Source organism: Buteo buteo, chromosome 21, assembly GCF_964188355.1.
Source record: "Buteo buteo chromosome 21, bButBut1.hap1.1, whole genome shotgun sequence".
Classification (NCBI taxonomy): domain Eukaryota; kingdom Metazoa; phylum Chordata; class Aves; order Accipitriformes; family Accipitridae; genus Buteo; species Buteo buteo.
In genome coordinates this window covers 15,368,793-15,389,667 of record NC_134191.1, presented here as the reverse complement: position 1 = coordinate 15,389,667, position 20,875 = coordinate 15,368,793, and the positions used below count along the sequence as shown (strand labels likewise).

General features: G+C 34.3%; 1 protein-coding gene across 1 annotated transcript in view; it reads left to right on the top strand.

The window, feature by feature from the left end:
- The window catches only part of APPL1 (adaptor protein, phosphotyrosine interacting with PH domain and leucine zipper 1), a 32,327-nt gene that overhangs the window by 3,064 nt on the left and 8,388 nt on the right, over nt 1–20,875 (top strand). Inside the window, exons 2-18 of the mRNA XM_075053316.1 lie at nt 1,837–1,935; nt 3,036–3,095; nt 5,045–5,116; nt 5,946–6,033; nt 7,622–7,663; nt 8,495–8,553; nt 9,040–9,186; nt 10,671–10,753; nt 10,858–11,016; nt 12,346–12,534; nt 13,032–13,074; nt 14,808–14,864; nt 16,645–16,736; nt 17,333–17,515; nt 19,920–19,969; nt 20,356–20,530; nt 20,634–20,670. Of these exons, the coding sequence (XP_074909417.1) occupies nt 1,837–1,935; nt 3,036–3,095; nt 5,045–5,116; nt 5,946–6,033; nt 7,622–7,663; nt 8,495–8,553; nt 9,040–9,186; nt 10,671–10,753; nt 10,858–11,016; nt 12,346–12,534; nt 13,032–13,074; nt 14,808–14,864; nt 16,645–16,736; nt 17,333–17,515; nt 19,920–19,969; nt 20,356–20,530; nt 20,634–20,670 (1,635 nt within the window). The remainder of the gene's footprint in view (nt 1–1,836; nt 1,936–3,035; nt 3,096–5,044; nt 5,117–5,945; nt 6,034–7,621; nt 7,664–8,494; nt 8,554–9,039; nt 9,187–10,670; nt 10,754–10,857; nt 11,017–12,345; nt 12,535–13,031; nt 13,075–14,807; nt 14,865–16,644; nt 16,737–17,332; nt 17,516–19,919; nt 19,970–20,355; nt 20,531–20,633; nt 20,671–20,875) is intronic.

Genomic DNA, 20,875 nt, shown 5'->3' with positions numbered 1-20,875 from the left:
TTTGATATTTTATTTTTTTTTAATATTTAAGTATCTTGTAGGCATTATGTGGTTTGATAATATTTGTGAGACAGCCAGGCATCTAATTCAAGTTAAATAAAAGAATTTCATGTCAAAAGAATAGTCAAATAATATACTTTGTATAGGTTTGGTATGTACTCCTTGATTATCATTAAAAGCAGAAAATCAGAAAAGTAGCTGAAAAAGACCTCCATGCTTCAAGGGGAGATGGGCTAAAGTCTAAGTCACTTCAAGACAAGTTTTTGACACAGCAAGAACCCCTAATAATAAAACCCCCACAATTCATATGCAGTGTGATCCAGTGCTTTTCACTGATCTCATGAGAGAGGCTTTCCTGATGTCCAGACTTGTGTCAGTCTTCCATTCTTTTCCAGGTCACATTAAGTTCCTTCCCTTTTTGAGGAAACCACAGTTACTTAGCCTAGGAAAGACCAAGAAAGAGAACTTCCCATTTCAAGTGTTTAACAGTCATAATTTTGGGAGGAAAACCCAGTTATGTACTTACAATTCTTTCCATTTTCTGTCTGGACATAAATTTTAGTGTAAAGTTAAAAACAAAGCACAGTCCTCTTGCTAAAACATTACTGGAGTTAAAGGGTTTATTTTGTGGGTCTTGCAAGTGATACTCCAGTTTCTATATCCAAGCATCCCAACCAATATTTTAGATTGAGAAAAGCAAATGTAGTCTGTGCAGAGTTATAAGTACATTCTCTGCTCTTCCCCCTTTTGGGTTTTTGCCTTGGTGGAAGGAAGCTATTTGATGTCCTCATGGTGAGGAGTAACATTGCTTCCAAGTGCAAAAAGGATGCAAGAACACTGAGTCAGCATCTCATTTAAGCTTAAGAGCAAATTATGCCTGAGCAACCTGATTGCATTCTCATCCAGAGTCGGTCATTTCATCATAGGGAAGAGCAGTGGATGTCATTTACCTTGACTTAAGCAGGGATTCTGTCACGGTCTCTGGTAACATTCGTCTGGCCAAAACAGAGAAGTATGGTGTTGCAGGAGGACTGTGACCTGGGTAGAAAAACTGAAGTCTAATCGGTGGACAGTGATAAAGAGGTTGATTTTGAGGTGAATACTGTTAAGCACCTTCATCAATGATGCAGGCAGTGCAATAGGTTGCATAGCTATCAAGCTTGTGGGCGACACCAACTAAGGAACAGACTGGCTGACAAGCTGGGGTGAGGACAAAAGGACAGATCTTTTCACTCCCTTTCACCGTGGAGTGGTGAGGGGGAGAAACATGTATCGTAAGAACAATAAGATGTAGGTTGTACTGTTTTGGTTTGGCTTTTAGTTCCTCAGCCTTTTGATCACGGAACTGACTGTTGTTGGCCAGGTGGATTATAGGTCCAAGCACAGACAGCAACTGTCTTCGTGCAGAGTGGATAGTATCAGAAAGTCACAGCCTTTGTTTTGATCTCACTGCAGAAGAAATGTGTATACCTGGCATGCTATTAATACCAGTTATCTTTACCCTTTTCCTTAGGGATGTACTATAGTGGGTCCAGTAGTTGCCCACAGTTCCAACTTTTTTATACACTTATCTGTCTCCTTTGGTCCTTTCTTTTCTGAAAATGTACTTGTCTTAACTTGGAGAGAAGCTGACAGTAGGAGTGAGGCTGAGCTTGGATATCTTTAAGATTCTCTGGCTTGCAACAGGTATCATTCCTGTAAACAGTGTTGGAGGGTCTATAAACTTTGCAGTAATGAAACCTGAAACAGTGCTATTTAAGTTTTAAACTTCTGTTACATTTAAATACTACTTTTCTAACTTGACATGTTAGTGTTTTGGCTGTTTCATTTTTGCAGACACGGTCTTTGCTGGGAGTATTTGAAGAAGATGCTGCTGCAATTTCCAATTACATCAATCAGTTATTTCAAGCCATGCACAGAATATATGATGCACAGGTAGTGTTAATGAAATTCTTGAATGCACTACAAAGCTTTTGAACCACACTTCATGTCTCTTGCTTTTTTTGAAATTACTATAAGCTTTTTTTAAAAAAAAAAATAATTCCACATTCTTTAAATGTGGAAGTGAAATAAAATAATTAAATTATTGTTTTCCTGTATGTTAGGGAGTGCTAAAGACTAAATTCTTGTGATTTCTTTTGCAACAGAATTTCTTATGACAAGTAAAAAGATTTTCTGGTCTTCTAGTAGTTCTATTTTATTTCCCACATGCTTCGAAAATGTTTCCGATCATGATTTTAGTGTATATAATAGTATGTACCAAGTGGGAGATTATTTTTTACCCACAATATATTCATGTTTCACTCATCATCTATAGTAACTGCACTTTTATGCCAAAGACAGAATCTATTTTGTGTGTTTTTTCTGAACAACTGAGTTTATGGCTGTATTTTTAATTTGTTTATACCTGAACTGTTTGACTTTTTTACTGATTTGTTACTCTTGCTTTTCATATTTTTATTTTACTGTTGTTTTTACTCTAATGACTACTGTGTTTATTGTAGGTTTGCTGCTATGTTTTATTTTACTGCCTTTCTACTTAGCTTTTAATTTCTGTGCCTTCTGCTTCAACTACATCATGAAGGATGAAGTTGTTCGATACCATGAATCTGCTAATTAGGTCCTGTCTGTGTACAAGTACAGAGCAGGTTGTAATGCGGTAGTACTGAGGTTCATTGTAATCTTTTCTTTCCTTTACAGATAACAAATTCCTAATACTCAGTAAGTAGGGCAGCTAATTTGAAATAATTAAAAGCAGATATGCACTGCATAACACAAAAAATGCAGAAATCGATGCACATAGTACAGGCTGTGAACTTTGTATTTGTAAATACCAATTACCTGTAACTCTCAATAATGTTAGAGAGATGGAAGGGCAGGATGCTTAACTTAAGTTTTCTGAAAATCTGTAGTCAGATTTTAAGTTCCATGTTTGTAATAGTTTCCTCTTCAAATATGTCTTTTTTTTAATATTAATTTAAATTCAAAAGTAACAAGCTTGATTTTGGGTTTTTTGTTTGTTTGTTTTAAATCAGAATGAATTAAGTGCAGCAACTCATCTGACTTCAAAGCTTCTGAAGGAATATGAGAAACAGGTACTGTGTAAATCATTGTTGTCACTGTGTGGTCAGGACTATGTATTTTTGTAGTCTTTTACCTGCCAGAGCACAGTGTAGAATGTATTTAGGTTTGGTCCAGATAAAATAATTTCTGTAGTTGGTGGCTCAAATCTTTGCCAAAAAAATCTACTGTCTTCATCATAGTTCTTCCAACTAAAACAGAATGAAGTTCCTCTTAACTGTGATGAATATTAGTAAGTTCGAAATATTTTACTTTTGGATCAGCATTTTGGGGGTTGCTTAGGGTGGTGGTGGTGTTTCGGTTTTGTTTTATAAACCTGTTTACTGTTAAGTGCTTTACTTTTACTAGTCACAAAGAGAAGAGATTGCATAGCCGTCTCCATTTAACAACCATCATTTACTCTTAGCATGAGAATAATTCCATCTCTGAAAGCACAGATTGTGGAATCCATAACTTTCTCCACTTGTAGCCTGTACTATGAAGGGTTTCCTATTTGGAGCTATGCTGCTGGGACCCCCTTTCTCAGATGCACGTTAAAAACAAAAAGTCACTTCTTTTAGGGAGGCTGGCATTCCCTATCCTCATTCTCCACCTAATGAGGTGAACTGGAAAAAGTACTAGTTACAAATTATTCTGATTTCGTGAGTCTTTCTAGAGGGGTGAGATGACACTTTGTTTTTCCTTTGCTAATTGTTACTAACAAATAGGTGTAATGCAGATAGGATCAAAAACACAATGGTGCTGATCCAAAAGAATAGTGAGTATTCATACCTACAGTAGTCCCATTAGGAAGAGATGGAGAAATAGAAACATGTAGAGTGTCTTTTTTTTTGGGGGGGGGGGGGGGGGGGGGGGGGGGAAGTCTTATATTCCTAATGACAGACTGCAAATGCTGCCTAAGATGTGTGTGCACACTCTGAATTATAGCAGGAATTAAATTATTTCTGCTTTTTTTTTTTTGTTTAGAAGTAGCTGCAGTACTGTCATTTGAATTGCTTTAACATTGTTGATACAATTCCAAAGTGACTTTAATGACACAGCTATTTAATAAATTGCACTGTTTCTGCTGTTTTCTAGCAAAAATATAGTATTTGCAAAATCAAAATGAAAACAACTAGTTTCAGCTTAGAAGAACCAATTAGGGCAAGATATTCTTATTCACTAGCAGTTACGGATATCAAAATATTCACTAAATATCCTTATTTCAAGTACAGTTTGTTAGATTCATTGATAAGAAGGAGGGGGAACTAACAAGCTGGAAGGAGGTGCTCAAAATTTTTAATAAAAAAGTTGGGTGTTTTTTATATTTCCAAGTGTTTTATGTATAGCTGCTGTAAATGGAAAGAAGAATTGAATTAGCATTGGACCTTTTAACTTATTTTTCTGATTTGTCTCCTTTGGACTGCATTTTTCCCAGTCAGGAGATTAGCTTAAAAATACACAAATAATGTTTTAACTGAATTATTTCTTTCTCAGTTGTGACCATTTTGGTCATAGTTTTGCCTCCATCAGGGCATTAGAGAAGTAAACTCTTCTGGATGGTTTAAAAATTTCACATAATGTAAGATCTAGAAATTTAAGATGAACACCAAATATTGCTTAATTTTTAATAATGTTAAAATAATATGCAAAGCTGGATAAAAATCTTCATAGATGTCAAGTCTGGGTCTTTCCTGATTTTGTAAAATACAATATATTAATTAATTAATTTATAAGATCATTAATTAGATTAATTAATCTATTTTTAAAATAGCTTTTTTTAAAAAATGAGAATTGTTTATTACTTCCTGCCACCCCCAAATATTCCTCCTTCACAGGACAATAAAGAAGTGCTTCAGTGTATCTTAACTGTATAATATTTTAAAATAATGGAACACTTAATACATTCATAGACATGATTAATACAGTTTTATGAATGGCAGAAAACACTGTAAACAACATGCCTTGTTTTATTTTCCTTTAGCGTTTCCCACTAGGGGGCGATGATGAAGTTATGACTTCCACTCTACAACAATTTGCAAAAGTGATAGATGAGGCAAGTACTTATATTTGTTTCACTTACTGTGCTAATGTTGTCATGTGTAGACTTTAACTTGCTTAATCATTCCAGCCTTTTTTTAAGATAGGAGGTACAGAAATGGCTTTCATTTGTCAGTAAGGTAACACTTAATTGTATATTGCAGCATATATTTGAAGTTATATAACCTGAAGGTAAAGAATCAATTCAGCAAAATGAGGATACACTGTTGAGAAAAAGTGTAGTTTAATGTACTGGAGATACAGACAAAAAACATTACAGAATGGCAGCTAGAAACTATAATTTCATGAAGGTATTTGTATTGTCTGATTTTAGATACCTGACTGACAAATGAACCTCCTGCTGTCTGTATTAGAGACAGAGACTGACTCTTACAAAAGACAGCTTAGCACACTTAAGATCTGAATTGGGATTTTTTCTGTGATCCCTCACACTTAACACTGCTTAAACAGCATTTTGGGAGGAAGAACACAGTTGTTCTACCTCTGTAACCTGTGAAAGATGGGCTGTGATGCAGCTGGAGGGAAACTGAGAAATAAACTGACTAGTCATCAGAATGTATGAGGCCACTTCTGACATGATCCAGTAAGTTGGAATAAAGTTGGAAAAGTAGGGACAAATGCTAAACTCTAAAGGTCTTATATAAAAAGCTAGTAATAAGATCAGGAACCTAGAAAAGAATAGCTGCAAAAAAATGTATGCAAAATTGTGTTTGAGTTGTACATGTCATCTTTGAGTGAAATTGATGTCAGCCTATCTTAATTTGATTTGATTTAGTCTCAGCACTATTTTCCTAAAATTTCTTTATTTCTCTTGTCTTTTACAGCTCAGCTCTTGCCACGCAGTACTTTCAACTCAACTTGCGGATGCAATGATGTTTCCTATTACCCAGTTTAAAGAAAGGGATCTAAAAGGTAGAGTGCTTGAACAAATACTGGTTTTATCAACAGCAGCAATAACAAAAACATAGCATTTAATCTCCATAGCTCTTGTTTCACTAAAAAGAATACGCCACATATTTTCAGCTCAGTATGCATCTCCCAATTTAAAAAAAAAAGTAAGTTATTTCTATTCATGAGATCGTTACAGTTGAAGAACTTTATTACTGTTTCAAAAGAAATATTATATTATGGAAGCACTTATCTTCTATTCAAGATGAAAATTTTGCAGTTACTGTAAACATTAGGAAAGAATAATTTGCAGATAATTTGCATGCTCAGGAAATATTTATATATATTATATTGCTATGACATCAATATAATGGCTGGACTAAACTCAAAAGGTAGTGCTGAAGTTGTAGTACTTATTATATTATTAAGATTTAGTAAGGCGGTTCTTTAACCCTGCTGGTAATACAGGTGGCTTCTTATATGCAGGCTTAAGACGCTTCCAACTTCTTATTTTTTAACAGTTGTATCTTACTCTGCCTGGTCTAAAATAATATATAATGTATCTGATTGTGATAGATTTTACTCGAGATGCCAAAGTGAATAGACTGGTGTGGCAAATGGGCTTAAAATATAAATGATAAGAGTTAAAATCAAAATAACTTAAATACCTAATGTTGAACATCCTAGAGTGGCTATACGTAACATATGAGCATTTTAAGTCTAAATTGAAATAAAAATTATAACTCTTCCATAAGTCTTGTAGCCCTTTACAAATCTTGGGAAATACTTCTTTGGCCATAGTTTGTTAAAAAATTATAGATTAAATAGGTTATGCTTTTTGAGCAAGGGAACATGAGTATCTCAAGGCTAATATTACTCCTCAGAACATGGAAAAATCTGTTAATATTTACTGAAAAAGCATCCATGAGGCAATAATCGCAAATTAAATTTTCCCACTGGAAGTTTTTAACCACCAGCTGATGTAGTATTTAATGACACCATACTTCTTTATCGACTTCATAGACACTTTCTGTAAAGCTTTTCCATGCTTTTTTGTCTTTGCTTTACCATAAAGCTGAACACCACTCTATGCTTGTTTATGTTGTGATATGACACAAAACCACAGTCAAGATCAGAACAAGTGCTAAGTATTGTACTGTGTTCTGTTCCTTGACACAGTGAGACTAAGTAACCATCTAGAACATGATTAATTTTAGGTAGGAGGAATCATAATGTGTTTGGGGCTTTCCTTTGATCTAGTGATACTTCCCTGTCTCCAGTGCTTCCAGTTCCCCAACTCAGACCACAGCTCAAACCAGAACTATAGGTGACACATTTGTATTGACAATGTCTTTCAAAGTCATTTGAAAAGAAGTTCCTCCTTAACTTAGTACAGTACAGTATCTTTTTTTGGTAAGCTGGACAGCCACATAAGTGATACTCAGGCCTTAAGTAGGAGCAGACTTTCCTGGCCACATAGTGCTTGTACTGGTAACTCAGTATGCTACAAAGTGTGAACTACAAGTGTTCAATAGTGAAACATTGCATGAGAAACCTTAATATATAAATGTTATGTTAATAACAACTTAAATTGTGATATGTTGTTTTGTAGAGATATTAACTCTAAAAGAAGTTTTCCAAATTGCAAGCAATGGTAAGTGTAAAATACTTAACGTTATAGATATTACAAGATGACAGTATTATTGTAGATTATTTACTCAGAAAACTAGTGAAGATATTTGTAAGGTTTAAAGTGACTAACTAAGGTGTAATTCTTTTCAGTGATACTTAGGCACCCAGCTTTCCTTGGTTCACTTGTAAATCCCTGCTTTGTGTACTGAAGTGTTAAGGCAAATTGACAGTATTAGTCTTTTTTATATATTAGTCTTTTTTACAATACTTAAAATGTATATATAATTATTAAATAAATTAGGATTATGCTACCAAAATTACTAAAGCAATAAGGTGCTAGCTCACTTCTTAAAGTCAGGACTGGATTAATAAATTTTACCTCCCTAAATTTAGTTTGATAGTTCTCTTCCCTATTGTTGGAAGTTACTTTTTTTAGCTAACTCTACTATATCCTTGTAGAAACGTATTCTTTAAGTAAGGATTAAGTAAGGATTCTGCTTCTTTCAATGTAAATTGCTTCATTGGTTTAGAGGCAAAAAAGATTAGATACAGGTTTTCATAATGGAAAGTTGTCTCTACTTATAGAAAGCTTCTGTCTCTGAAGAATATTAGATGTCTAGGGAAATTTGTAACAATTTGGCCATATTTGCATCTGGTTAGTATTTTTCTACAGCCCAAGTATTTGTGGCAGTGAAGTAATTATAAACAGGCAAGAACAATTCTTGGAGGTTTTAATATGACAGAACTTTGCATTCAGCTGGCTGTGCAACACACAGTGATATAAAAGGTTTTCTGCTATTTCATAAGTCATTAATTTATCAAAATGATCATAAATTCTCTCTTCATTGCTTAGACCATGATGCTGCCATTACCAGATACAGTCGGTTGTCAAAAAGAAGGGAAAATGAAAAGGTTTGTAAAATAAAATACTTAATATAAAGATGTTTAGAGGAGATAAGAAATAATTTTCATCTAATACATATATGTATGATGGAAGACAATGTATGGCAGATTCCAGCTGAAGTTTGATAGTTTATGTTTTAGTAGTCTAGATGGTTTGTTTCAGAGCAGAAAAGATTTCCCCAATACATGCCTGTGTTTGTAACACTGAAAATGCTCTAGGATTAAGATTGTGATACTATATTCAATTTATTTTTTTAAAGAAATAACCACCCTTTCCAGGGATAAAAGAATGCTGTATTTGTTTTTCATGTATCTCTCATGTATAAGTTAGAGAAGCAGAATTGTAGGGTAAAATATGCAATTGCTGATGGTAGAGGGTAGAACATTTCCTGTGTTGTTTTTTCATGCTGGCTATAAAGCTGTCCAGAAGGCATGTGATGAATACCAAGTCTCAAACATTCCTTTTTCTCCCTCCCCCTGTCTGTGTCTCTTTAGATCAAGGCTGAAGTTACAGAAGATGTATATACTTCAAGGAAAAAACAGCATCAGACTATGATGCATTATTTCTGTGCATTAAATACTCTTCAGTACAAAAAGAAAATTGCTATGCTAGAACCCTTGCTAGGATACATGCAAGCTCAGGTAATTTCAGATTCTGAAACCTGTAGGTCTGAAAGAAGACGTAAAAGTACTTAATGAAGGTTGATGTACTGAAATCCATTGCAAGACCTCTTTGGCAATCCAAGGAAGCAAATGGAGAAAAAGACATACCCCATTCTCATCCCTGTAGCTGTCATAGCTGCTGCTGTGAACACTGTCATTAGCTAGCACTAGTCATTTCCCACTCAGTATATGAATCTCAGCATGACATGCCTTCACTCCCATCGGAGAATCCTTTAGGAAAGTCTGGGTGACAGATATAAAGGTCTAATCCTACCCAAAACCCCAGATGGCTAAATTTACTGCACTGCCTAAATTTTCATTGCTAGGTACTTTTTTCCTCTCAATCACTAATGGGAATAGCAGATTAAAACTTTCATGCATGCAAGTCCACATGGAGGTGTATCTTCTTAGAAAGTAATGTGGAGACAGTTAAACTCTTTCCTGTGGCAGCTATTCTGAGATGAGATAGTTTCTACTGTTTTAAATCAAGGGTGTGGAAGAACTGGAATACTAAAAATCATTCTGGCTTGGTTTTGTTTAATATAAATGAGTTCATGACTGGTTTATTTGAGGATTGGTGCAATAGAAAATACAATTATGAACAAGTTCTTTGGAGAGTCTTAATTTGTATTTTCACAAGTATGTCATCAGTATGGTTTGTTTTTTTTTAAAAAGGAAAAAAGTCAAACTTTCCAGCATGTGGCACTGCCACAGTGTCCTGAGTAGAAATTAACTTCTACATACTGTTTGAAAGCTTTTCCGAATCTAAGAAGAACTCTTGCTTCTTTTTGAAACTTTGCAGCTTGTATTTAAGAACTAAACTCTGGATGTTTTCTGTAACAAAGTAGATAGTGCAACCTGTTGTTTAGGTGCAGGTTTTTGCTGAATCTAAGAATGGGAAGGGCAGGGCCATGTCCTGTGGCTTCCTGCTCTATTTCATATGGCTAAACTCAATTTAGATGTGGCAGTTTTTCTGGACCAATATGGAGTACACTGTTTTTAAAATACATACTGTCAGTTCCCCTTGGCAGTGTCCACAGTTAGAGGATGGTCCCGGACAAGTCCTCACAGGTTTCCCCTCTCCTGTGCCTCGCAAATAACCCCACCCATAACACAACAGTTAGCAGACTGGTGGGCTTGAAAAAGTATAGAGGCACCTTGGGACCACTAAAAGATCAAAGCTTGTTCCTTTTCCAGGGCAGTTTCTGCATATTTCTGTGTTTCCTCCAGGTGACTCTGTGTACATCCTCTTGACACAATGAAATCTCACTGCAATGTCAGCATCAACCTTCACTTGCAAGCAAAACTGTGTATCTGCTCCTTTTATTGAGAGGTTTCAGTGAGAATGAAGAATGAAAACAGATTTCTCTGAGAAACTTTAACCTCCTGTGGTTTCATCTGTTAATTGTTTATGTAGTTTTATTAATGACTAAATTCTCCCTTTTCCTCCTCTTTTTTTAAAGATAAGTTTTTTTAAAATGGGTTCAGAAAATCTTACTGAGCAATTGGAAGAATTTTTGACCAATATTGGCACAAGTGTACAGAAGTAAGTTTTTTTTGTTGAATTTTGAACTGTTATCAAGACAATTATTTTTTCTGTTTCTACTTATTAATAAATTATCTTTGTTAATAACACATTATTTACCTTAGTGTTCGCAGGGAAATGGAGTGTGAAGTAGAAAACATGCAACAAACTATAGAGGACTTGGAAGTAGCTAGTGATCCACTGTATTTGCCTGATCCTGATCCTACAAAATTTCCTGTTCATAGAAATCTAACACGGAAGGCTGGCTATCTCAATGCAAGAAAGTAAGACTAACTTGTTACTTAAAAATTCCAGAATATTTAATTTTGGGAAAGGAAAGCTAAAAAAGTATGTAATATTTTTTTGAAGATAGCTATGCTGATTTTACATACTTAGTTAAGTAAGTCACATAAGAGCTATTCTGTTTCTTTCTTTGGACTCCTTCACTTAATTAGTATTAATTTCACTGTTACACTGAAATTGTGTCATTCAGGTGCAAGGCATAGTTATCATGATTTTAGTCTAACTTTGCCTGAATTTTCACATCAAAAAGAAAAAGTTTATCACAGTGTAATTTCACTGGATTTTAATTGGAAAACAACAAGATTGCAGCTATCGGGATTGTTCTATAAGTATCTGTTAAAGCTTTGGGATTCAAGTTGCTAATAAAATATGATGACCTTGAGATACACAAGCAAAACATTCTCTCTTAACTGAAATACACTTTGAATGGCTGCCTCAGTTTCATGAGGTAGTCTTTTGTCCACCGGAGGGAGCTATTACTCTATTTACTAAAGTCTAGCCGCTGATATTTATAGTTAACTAAAATAAATCGTTAACACTCAGATTTTTTTGGTAATTTATATAATAAGCTCTAAGCAGTTTTTAAAAAATGTGGATTACTTTTACAACAACAGTTAGAGTAAAATACTCACTGAATGAGGCATGAATTTCTGTAGTGGAACACAATTGCAGCACTTAATATTGAAGGAAGTATCTGAACAAAAAGGGAGGCTGAACTGCAAGTATTAATGATTTTTAGTTTCAGATTGTTCCTCTTCTGTTATTCTGGGAAAAACTAAAAAAAGCCCAAACCAAACCAAAAAAAACCCAAACAAACAGACAAAAAAGGAACATGCTGTAAGCAAAATTTTGGAAGTCTTGTGAAATGGTGCAAAGTACTTGGAGAATTGAGGTATCTTACATGACTAAGCTACTTCTTAACAAAAAGCTCTTCAAAACTTAGTCTTAACAATGTCAATGCGGAGAGGTATTATCAATTATATTGATAATGCATATAATTTGAATATGCATATTGTATAAAGCAATACCGTAAAAGCTGATCATCAAAACTGAAGTACTTACGCCTTTTTATTCTAAATTGTTTCACATAATTTAATAAAGAAATTATTATTTTATGTAGTCTTTGCCCAGCAATAGGTTTAGCATGAAAAAACCAACAGATGGAAAGAGACTAATTTAGCTGTAAAGCTAACCTAAAACATTAAATGGGGAAAAAGGTTTTCTTAACTGCCTAGATGGTTTGTTCCAAGTGATTTTCAGCTCAGCTGAATTCCTAATCTACTAAATAAGAACTTCTTTTTATCTTTTAGTAAGACAGGGCTGGTATCTTCTAGTTGGGAGAGACAGTTCTACTTCACTCAAGGTGGAAATCTGATGAGCCAGGCAAGAGGTGATGTAGCTGGGGGACTTGTCATGGATATAGACAATTGTTCTGTAATGGCTGTGGACTGTGAAGACAGACGGTACTGTTTTCAGATAACATCTTTTGATGGCAAAAAGTAAGTATTCTTACGTTACTATTACCTGTAAGTAATACTGTACTCACTAATTAAGAGAAGGATGGTCTACCTTTGGCCAGATTATGGCTTGATGGATTTGGGGGGTATTTAGAAGCAAAATCTGGGGTGTCTTTTTAACTTTGTAATGTCTGGGGTTTTGTTTATAAGCTCTATAATGCAGATGAGTGGTATTTCAGAATAAAATTACCATAATCAGTTTACAATTGTGTATTATTGCATTTTGTGAATGCTTAAGTATTACATGGGCACAATTAGAATCTTTTTTCCTTTTCTGTTTTAAATTGAAATGAAAATATAGATATTTTTTTTTTCCCCACCCCAATTAAATGTTGACTGCACTTGGCATGTACACAGAATCTTCAGCCTTTCTGAATTTGTTGTGCAGTGTACAAACATGACAATGGAGTTTCCTGTCTGAATGTATTTGTGAGGCATTTTAAATAGACAAAATTGTCTTTTCCATTCTCCTCTTTCAGGTCTTCAATCTTACAGGCAGAGAGTAAAAAAGATTATGAAGAGGTAAGCTTATAGGAGGTTCTCATGGAGTCCAATAATTTTCTGTTGCACAGAAGTAATATGTTCATAACAATAGTTGGAATGCTCATTTTATGTTCTCTAGGTGGGAAGCAGTGAACTTTTAACTCATTCTGTCCATAATGACAGGTTTCAGGAAGTCTGACAAAATATTACTGTGTTTAAATTCTAGAGAAAAAAATGTAGTTATGATTGCCACTAAGACCTTTTCAGTATTATGGAAGAAAGAAAGGGAAAAAGAAAAAAAAAAAGCCCACAGCAAAATAGCTGGCAGTAATGGAATTGTGACAAATGCTGCTTCTCCTTCTTCCTGTTCATGCTTTCCTAACCATCTTTCTTCCTACCTGCTTGTCAGGAATGGAAAATAAAGGACGTCTTAGGTTAGGACACAGATAATGATACAGGCAGTTGAGAAATGAGGAAAAACTGTTTTTCTGCCCCTGATGCATGATGGGTAACATGTTTCTATTTCATGAACAAGTTGAATCAAGAAATGTGAAATAGTTTGGTTTTGGACTGCTTTCAAAGCTACTAGTGATCACTATTTCCAAAGAGCTGCTAAGTCTGGTGATGCAGATTTACTTGCAGTGGATGAATACCAGCTGAGAAATGTCAGTATTCAAATACTAGGTCAGCAACCTTATATGTTGTAGTAAATATTGATGGGGAAAGGAAATGGAAAAAAATCGCCACCCAACCAGCAGGGATATCATTTCCCTACTTTTTTTAGCCTTCTCTAGAGGTGAAAATAAGAAGTTCCTCTAGACTTTTTGCAAATAATAGCCTAATGTTATAGGCTTGTACGTGTCTAACAAAGAAGGTTCTAGTTATTAGAAATTATGTTTTATTTGGACAGCGTTTTACTGCTTTCCAAAGGCTTGCACAGAAGGGCCAAACTGATAGATTCATTACATTCATAGTGTATGAATACAGATTTGTCCAGAAACAAGGGAACAAATGTAGTAAGTGACATAAAGTATTTGTTAATTAAAAAGGTATGTCTGTTTGTATTGTTATTCATTATAGAATTTTCAGTAAGGGGGAGGATGGGAAAGAAAATGTTTTAAAAGCACTGTTGATTTAAGATACGTTTGAGCAAGCAGCTGGATAAGGAAATACAGAAAATAGGGTACTTTCAGCCTGCATTCAAATTCCTCTGACAACCCTAAAAGCAAGCTGGGGTTCAGTGGAGCAGCACAGGTAGAATGCATATAATCCACTTGCTTTTCAATTTCTCTCTGAAGGAGAAAACTAAGAAGCAAGAGCAGATGGTTTTCCATAGCACAGGGAGAAAGTAGATTCTAGCTTACAGATGCAAGAAATGGGCAAATTCCACAAAAGAGATGGAATATTCATAATGTCTTGAGGAAACAATGTCTCCTGCAGTCACAGAATAATGGGGTACGGAGAATCCTGATTTTTTTATTTTTTTTTTTTAAATTCCTTAGAGTCATGATTTAAGCTTGCTTTAGTTTTGATCGTTAGTGTGACTAAAACAATTTTTTCAAGTAAAATCTGATATTGTAAGGTGCAATATGCAGATAGTAGTGAATTTAGTGACAAGCTGGGTGCGCAGAATACTGGTTTGGCTCTCTGAAGTTACAAAGGAAGTGGAAAAAGTGCTGAAAGTAGCCAACTCAGGTATTTAATCAAGTTCATCAAAAAACTGTGAAAAACTAAAATTTTTTTTTCTTTCTTTTCCTCTCTCTCTTTTTCAGTGGATATGCACCATAAACAACATATCTAAACAGATATATTTAAGTGAAAACCCTGAGGTAACTTTACTAAAATTTATAGTATCAGTAATACGTTAAGATGTAGATATGCGCAAGATTAAAAAGATATCTAATTGGATAGCACAGAATTAAGCTGAATACTTCCTACATGTCTAACTATAAGCTTTTCATGGTATGGTAGCATACAGTTCATTCCTCCTTCATCTAAATGCTTATATAGAAAGCATTAAAAATACATGAATTTTATATTTGGTATAACTTTTTGACATCTTCAAGATCCTGTATTTGTATTTTGTATATGATACTTTGTTACAAATTAATATGACAAATACTCGAGATGGATCCATTTAATTTCTACTAGAGGGAACTGACAATCTTATGAATATGAATCTTATGAGCATAGCAATTTTGTAGGAAGAACATTTTCACTTCATGAAAGAGTTATTTGCCTTTTGAACAGTTATAAATTGTTTATTTGTGTCTTACAGAGAATTTGGGTAAGGTAATGTCATTTATATGGTTTACATTTATATTTATATAGTAAATTTGTATTGATACAAACTTACATAGTGATTTTTACTTGCTAAATTAGGGGAATTGGCCCAACAAAATCTGTTGTTTTATAACAGAGCATTTATCTCTATATAAAGTGTGTTGAAAGTGAAATTGTACTCCTTGGTGTCCCTGCTGAGGTCTGAAGCAGGTTATTCGAAAACTTTCCAGTGATCATATACCAGAGATGAGAACTGTAGATGCAGCAGTCAACAGGCAGCTAGTTGAATAATACAGGAATCAATCATTCGCCTACGTAACACAAGGCTCTTGCCAAATGAGCTGGAAGATCAAGGTGAAATGGAAAGTGTGTCATGCCAGTTTTTTGTTTAGGAACTAAATACAACTTCGTAGATAATATAAGTACCTGGTTGACTGTCTTAAGTTAACTATACAGGTGAGAAACAAAACAGTTTTAGTGGAGAGCTCAGTTACCTAAAGCACATGTTCTGATGAATATACAGCTGAGGTTCTGTTTAGTCCTGGCATAAATGGGTGCAGCTCCCTTACCTCAGTGAAGGTGTGTGCATTTACACCTCAACGTTAGTGCCTTCTCCTCACTTGCCAATGGCTTTATAGTCATTCTTATTTTCTGAGTCATACACTCACCCTAAATGTTGCTTCTTCATTGTTTGTCTCCTGCACCTTCTCTTTCCAAAAATCCTCTTTCCTCAAGGACTTTGCTATTGGCTTTACCCCATGAAGTGAAGCCATCAGCATTAATACTGATACTTCAGAATTAGTGATTTCAATGAAAGATTAAAATGGAATTCCTCAATGGTAAATGGTCCATTATTTACTGAAATAACACTGTTACATAGTCCTTACTTGATTGTTGTTCATGTCTTGGTTTTTCAGAAAAATTTAAGTGTTCCCAAATTTCAAGTGCAGACTTTTGAATCTTCATATTTTTTAGTTAGTAGCTGAGGACTGCATTTCTCAAATGACATTTTCTTTTTCTTCCTGGCTACATTCACTTATTTTGTCAGACTTGTCATTGGGACTTTTCTCTATTGCTGGCTTTTATTAACATTTGCAGTATTACAAAACAAGTGTATTCATTTAAATTTAGAAAGTGAACAGCAGGAAATGTGTTGCAAGTTAGAAGAAAATACAACAACTATGTTGGTGAAAATTTAGGAATGGAAGATTCTCACAAAAGGTTGAGCTTATAACTTCTGTCAATTGCATATAAATAAAAATAGAATCTTAAAGTTTATTTTGAGGAAAATCTTTTCAGTTATTTTTTCCCATCTCTCTGTTGCAGGAAATTGCTGCACGTGTAAATCAGACAGCTCTGGAGGCTGTTACTCCATCTCCTTCCTTTCAGCAGAGGCATGAGAGTATGCGGCCAACCATGTAAGTTAATGAACTATAGGTCATTTGAAGAGCACATCTATAAAGAGAATCCTGGACAAAGTTCCAGGGAAAAAAACCCACAAACAAACAACAACAAAAAAAACCAACGAAACCTTCTATGTTCAGAATGAAATCTTTGATAGGCTAGAGGAAAGTTTCTTGGACTCACCTTTTTAACATTGTTTAGCATCCACTGTTACAAGTAATCTGGATTTCCAGCTGACTAGACGGTTTTGTTGGTTCCATCATATGTCTGGTTTGTTGTAGTAATGCATAATGAGATTTTTTTTCTTAATGTGTCCAACTCCTGGAAGCAGACCTCAGATTGTTTTAACGTTAACATATAATCACATATGAAATATAGTACAGTCTGATGCAATTATTAATGCAAGTAGTAACTTTAACTGACTTAAATTTGACTCGGAATGCAGACTCTGGTTTTGTTTACTATACCCTGATCTTCTTCAGGTTTTTAGTTTTTGTTTTGGTTTACATCCAAGTTTTGGAATATTGTATTGGTCTCCCATATGGTTTAATTTATTATCAACCAACCTGAAACTAAGATATCTTCATTTTGGTTTTTTGTTTTGTTTTAGGCAATCTCGTCCTCCTGCAGCTCGTACTAGCAGCACAGGGTCATTGGGATCTGAATCAGCAGCTTTATCGGCACTTTCCTTAGATTCACTTGTTGCCCCTGACACTCCTATACAATTTGACATCATATCTCCAGTTAGTGAAGATCTGCCTGGTCAAGCAAAATCTTCAGGGCAATCAGGCAGGTAGGAAATGTAGAGAGAAGGAAAAAAATTCCTAAAGTTAATGTTACTAATTTTAAAACAAACAAACAAACTAACTAACGAACAAGAAAACCATGTTTAGGCTGCAGCTCCAAAACACACATTGCCTTTACCCTGACTCATGTCACAAAATTTGCAGTGGCCAGCGAAGCAAAACAATTTTTTAAATTGTTAAATTTAAATTTGTAAAAAATTGGCTTAATTACATGCACTAGATTCAAGGCGTAGTTTTCTATTTAGCAGTAGCTTTTCTTGCTTTAACAGCTAATGCTTTTATTTATTGATTTATTTTAATCTTTTGGTTTCACAAAGTATTTTCCTTTCCTATTGCTTGCTCACCCAGCAGCTTGGGTTATTTCCTCTTGGAAACTCAAGAGAAATTTGGTAGCCCTGCCTCCAGGTGATGATGGCATACGATGACATTCTTCTTAACCTGAAAGGTGAGTGAAAATGATCTAGGCTTCTAGAGTAATCTAGAATACAGACAAGTTAAAATTGTCTAAAGCTTTAGACTTTTCCCAAAATATAAAACCTTTTTCTCCTACTTGTTTTTTTGTAAACTTCCCACTCAAAAATAATAATAGAAACCTGTAAATCTGCACTGCATTTCTGGAACTATATGTACAGAATTCATAAGAATTCTGAAGAATATATAATATTCTTCAGAAGAGAATATTATAAAATTAAGAAAATATATTTGCAGATCCAGCTCCTCTTAACAACAACAAAGCAAGCTAAAAAGCTGACAACTAATTTACGTGACTCTAGTCACAATAATCTGTTGTATCCCCCTGCCCTCTAGAAAAATACTTGAATTTTCAGTTGCACCTCACAGATACATAAGATTTAAAATTATATATATTCAGCTCTTTTTTTTCTTTTTTTTGACAGTTTTCTTTTTGTTGTTTGGTATAGCAGGATAATCAGTTGACTAGCTAGATCCTTAAGAATACATTGATTTAAAGTAGACTTGAGCTGTATTCCAGGAAGTGGAAAGGCTAATACTTCAGCTAAATTCATGTCATCAGTTATAATTCCATTCTAGAAAGTCATTTTTTTCATAGTAGAAATTATATAGATTTGTGTTCAGTATTTCAATTAACCATCACTGTCAATAAAGAACCACAGTGTTTGTACAGATAGGCAACATGCAACCTTAGAAGTATTAATTAATATAAAAAAAAAAAAAAAAAGACTTGGTTTCTGATGCTGATGACATATATTTAAATTTTACTTTTGCCTTTTGAGAGATCCTGTGAGATTTTGCATTTACTGTTCCAGTCTAATCTCAAATGACAAGAAAAGTCTGAGCAATAAAAGATGCAAATAAAAAGAATCTCCCTTTAGTATTTATTTACACAGGTCAACATTTAATGGGATGACTCTTGATTGAGTCCATGTTATATAAAAATTGTAGCAATGCCATCTTGACTTCAGAGTTCAATTTAGAACAATTTTATTACTTTAAACTAGACATTGCTCAGTTAATAAGATTTCACTGATAAAACTGGTAGTTGGTATGACATGTAACTGAACAAGAGACTGACATTTTTTTCTCTTGGTTCTGAAATTTACTTTTAGAACACTAGCTAATGAAAGGTGACACCTTCATTACTCCCCTATAAAACCCAATTTGAAGTTATTGAACCCTTGACAATTGTTTTTCAGCTACCAGTTAACCAAAGAAGAAAGGGTTTTTTCCTCTTCAGAAGTTTTAAATAAAATTTCCCCATTTCCCATACTCTTTTCAGCATTGCTTTACTGCTTTTGAAAAATGTAGACTTGGAAGCCTAGAGTATTTTCACTTTTCATTGTAACCGATAGCAATTCTGTCTTTGAGAGCCAGAAATAGCCACATTTCTCTTGACCCTCTAGGAGTAAAACTCCCGTGATGTTTTCAGAAAGCTGCATTTGAAACAAAACCAGTGACTTCTCTTCAGTAAGTAATTCAACAACTTGAGACAGTTATGAGAAGTGTGGTGCTCCTATGGAGTTCTGAAAGAACTAGCTTTTGGTTGTACTTCCTGAAGCTGTTCTGTGAAATTTCATCCCCTGAAACTGTACCTTTTCAAATATTAACAAGGTTTTGACTTGGGCTTAATTCAGATATAAAAAACCCCCATGTGAGCAAAACTCTCTATGGCAGCAATAGGACAATAATATCTGGTATTTTTCCCATAATTTGAGCCCTCGAATATAGAAATTTATGTCTATTTATGTCCTGATTAAATTGCTTATCCTTACAATTTATCATATATTATTCCTCCAGATTGCACGTCTGTGAAATCATTACATGTTCTTATTTGATGCAGCATGAGACTACTACATTATTCATTAGTGGTTCTTGTAATCTGACTCCTGGTTTAATGTTTTCATTTTTTAATAGACGCACAAATCCTTTTGGTGAATCTGGAGGCTCAAAATCTGAAACAGAAGGTAAAACAAAAATTTTATTTCAATACAAAATAAAAAATATAATTTGAAAATTATTTTTCTCTTTTCATCTGTAGCGTCTCCTTCTAATTTAACACCTGTTTTAGAATGCTTAGTTACATTAGCAATGTATTAGACAAGTTGAGTTAAATCAGGCTACTGTCTGAAAGTCTGTTTTAAAAATAATTCCTTGCATCTTTTGTATTCATTAAACCAAATGAAAAGATGTGTGACTTGCTGTTTAGTAATTGTACGTCTAATTCCTAAGTGTGAGCAATCTCTTTCCAAGCTAGCAGAAGTTTGGAGTTTTCCTGACTGCAGTCCATCTTTGGTTTTGAATGGAAGACCCAAAGGGAGTTCACTTTTTTCAATACTTTTCTTTGTCTTAGATTCAATTCTTCATCAGTTATTTATTGTAAGATTTCTTGGCTCTATGGAGGTGAAGTCTGATGAAAGTCCAGATGTTGTTTATGAAACGATGCGTCAAATACTAGCAGCTCGTGCCATCCATAACGTTTTCAGGATGACAGAATCGCATTTAGTAGTGACTTGTGACTGTTTAAAGTAAGTTTGCTTCCTGACTTGTACTGATGTTTATTTACAGAATGATCTTCTTTCACTTTGGTAAAATTTACTTTCTGGTTTGTTTTTAAAAACAAATTTTTAGGTTAATTGATCCACAGACACAAGTTACAAGACTACGAGTAAGTAACTTTACATTATAAGATAAATACCCAACAATGTAATTCTTCTACTTTAATACTACTAGATGTTAGCAAAAATCACTGACAGCATGAGATTTCCAGAAAAATTTCCACTGAAATTAGGAGACTAATGCATACATTTAAAAATAGACAGAAAAACACTAGCAAATCAGATTTAAGGGAAGCGATTTCAGTAGGTCAAAGA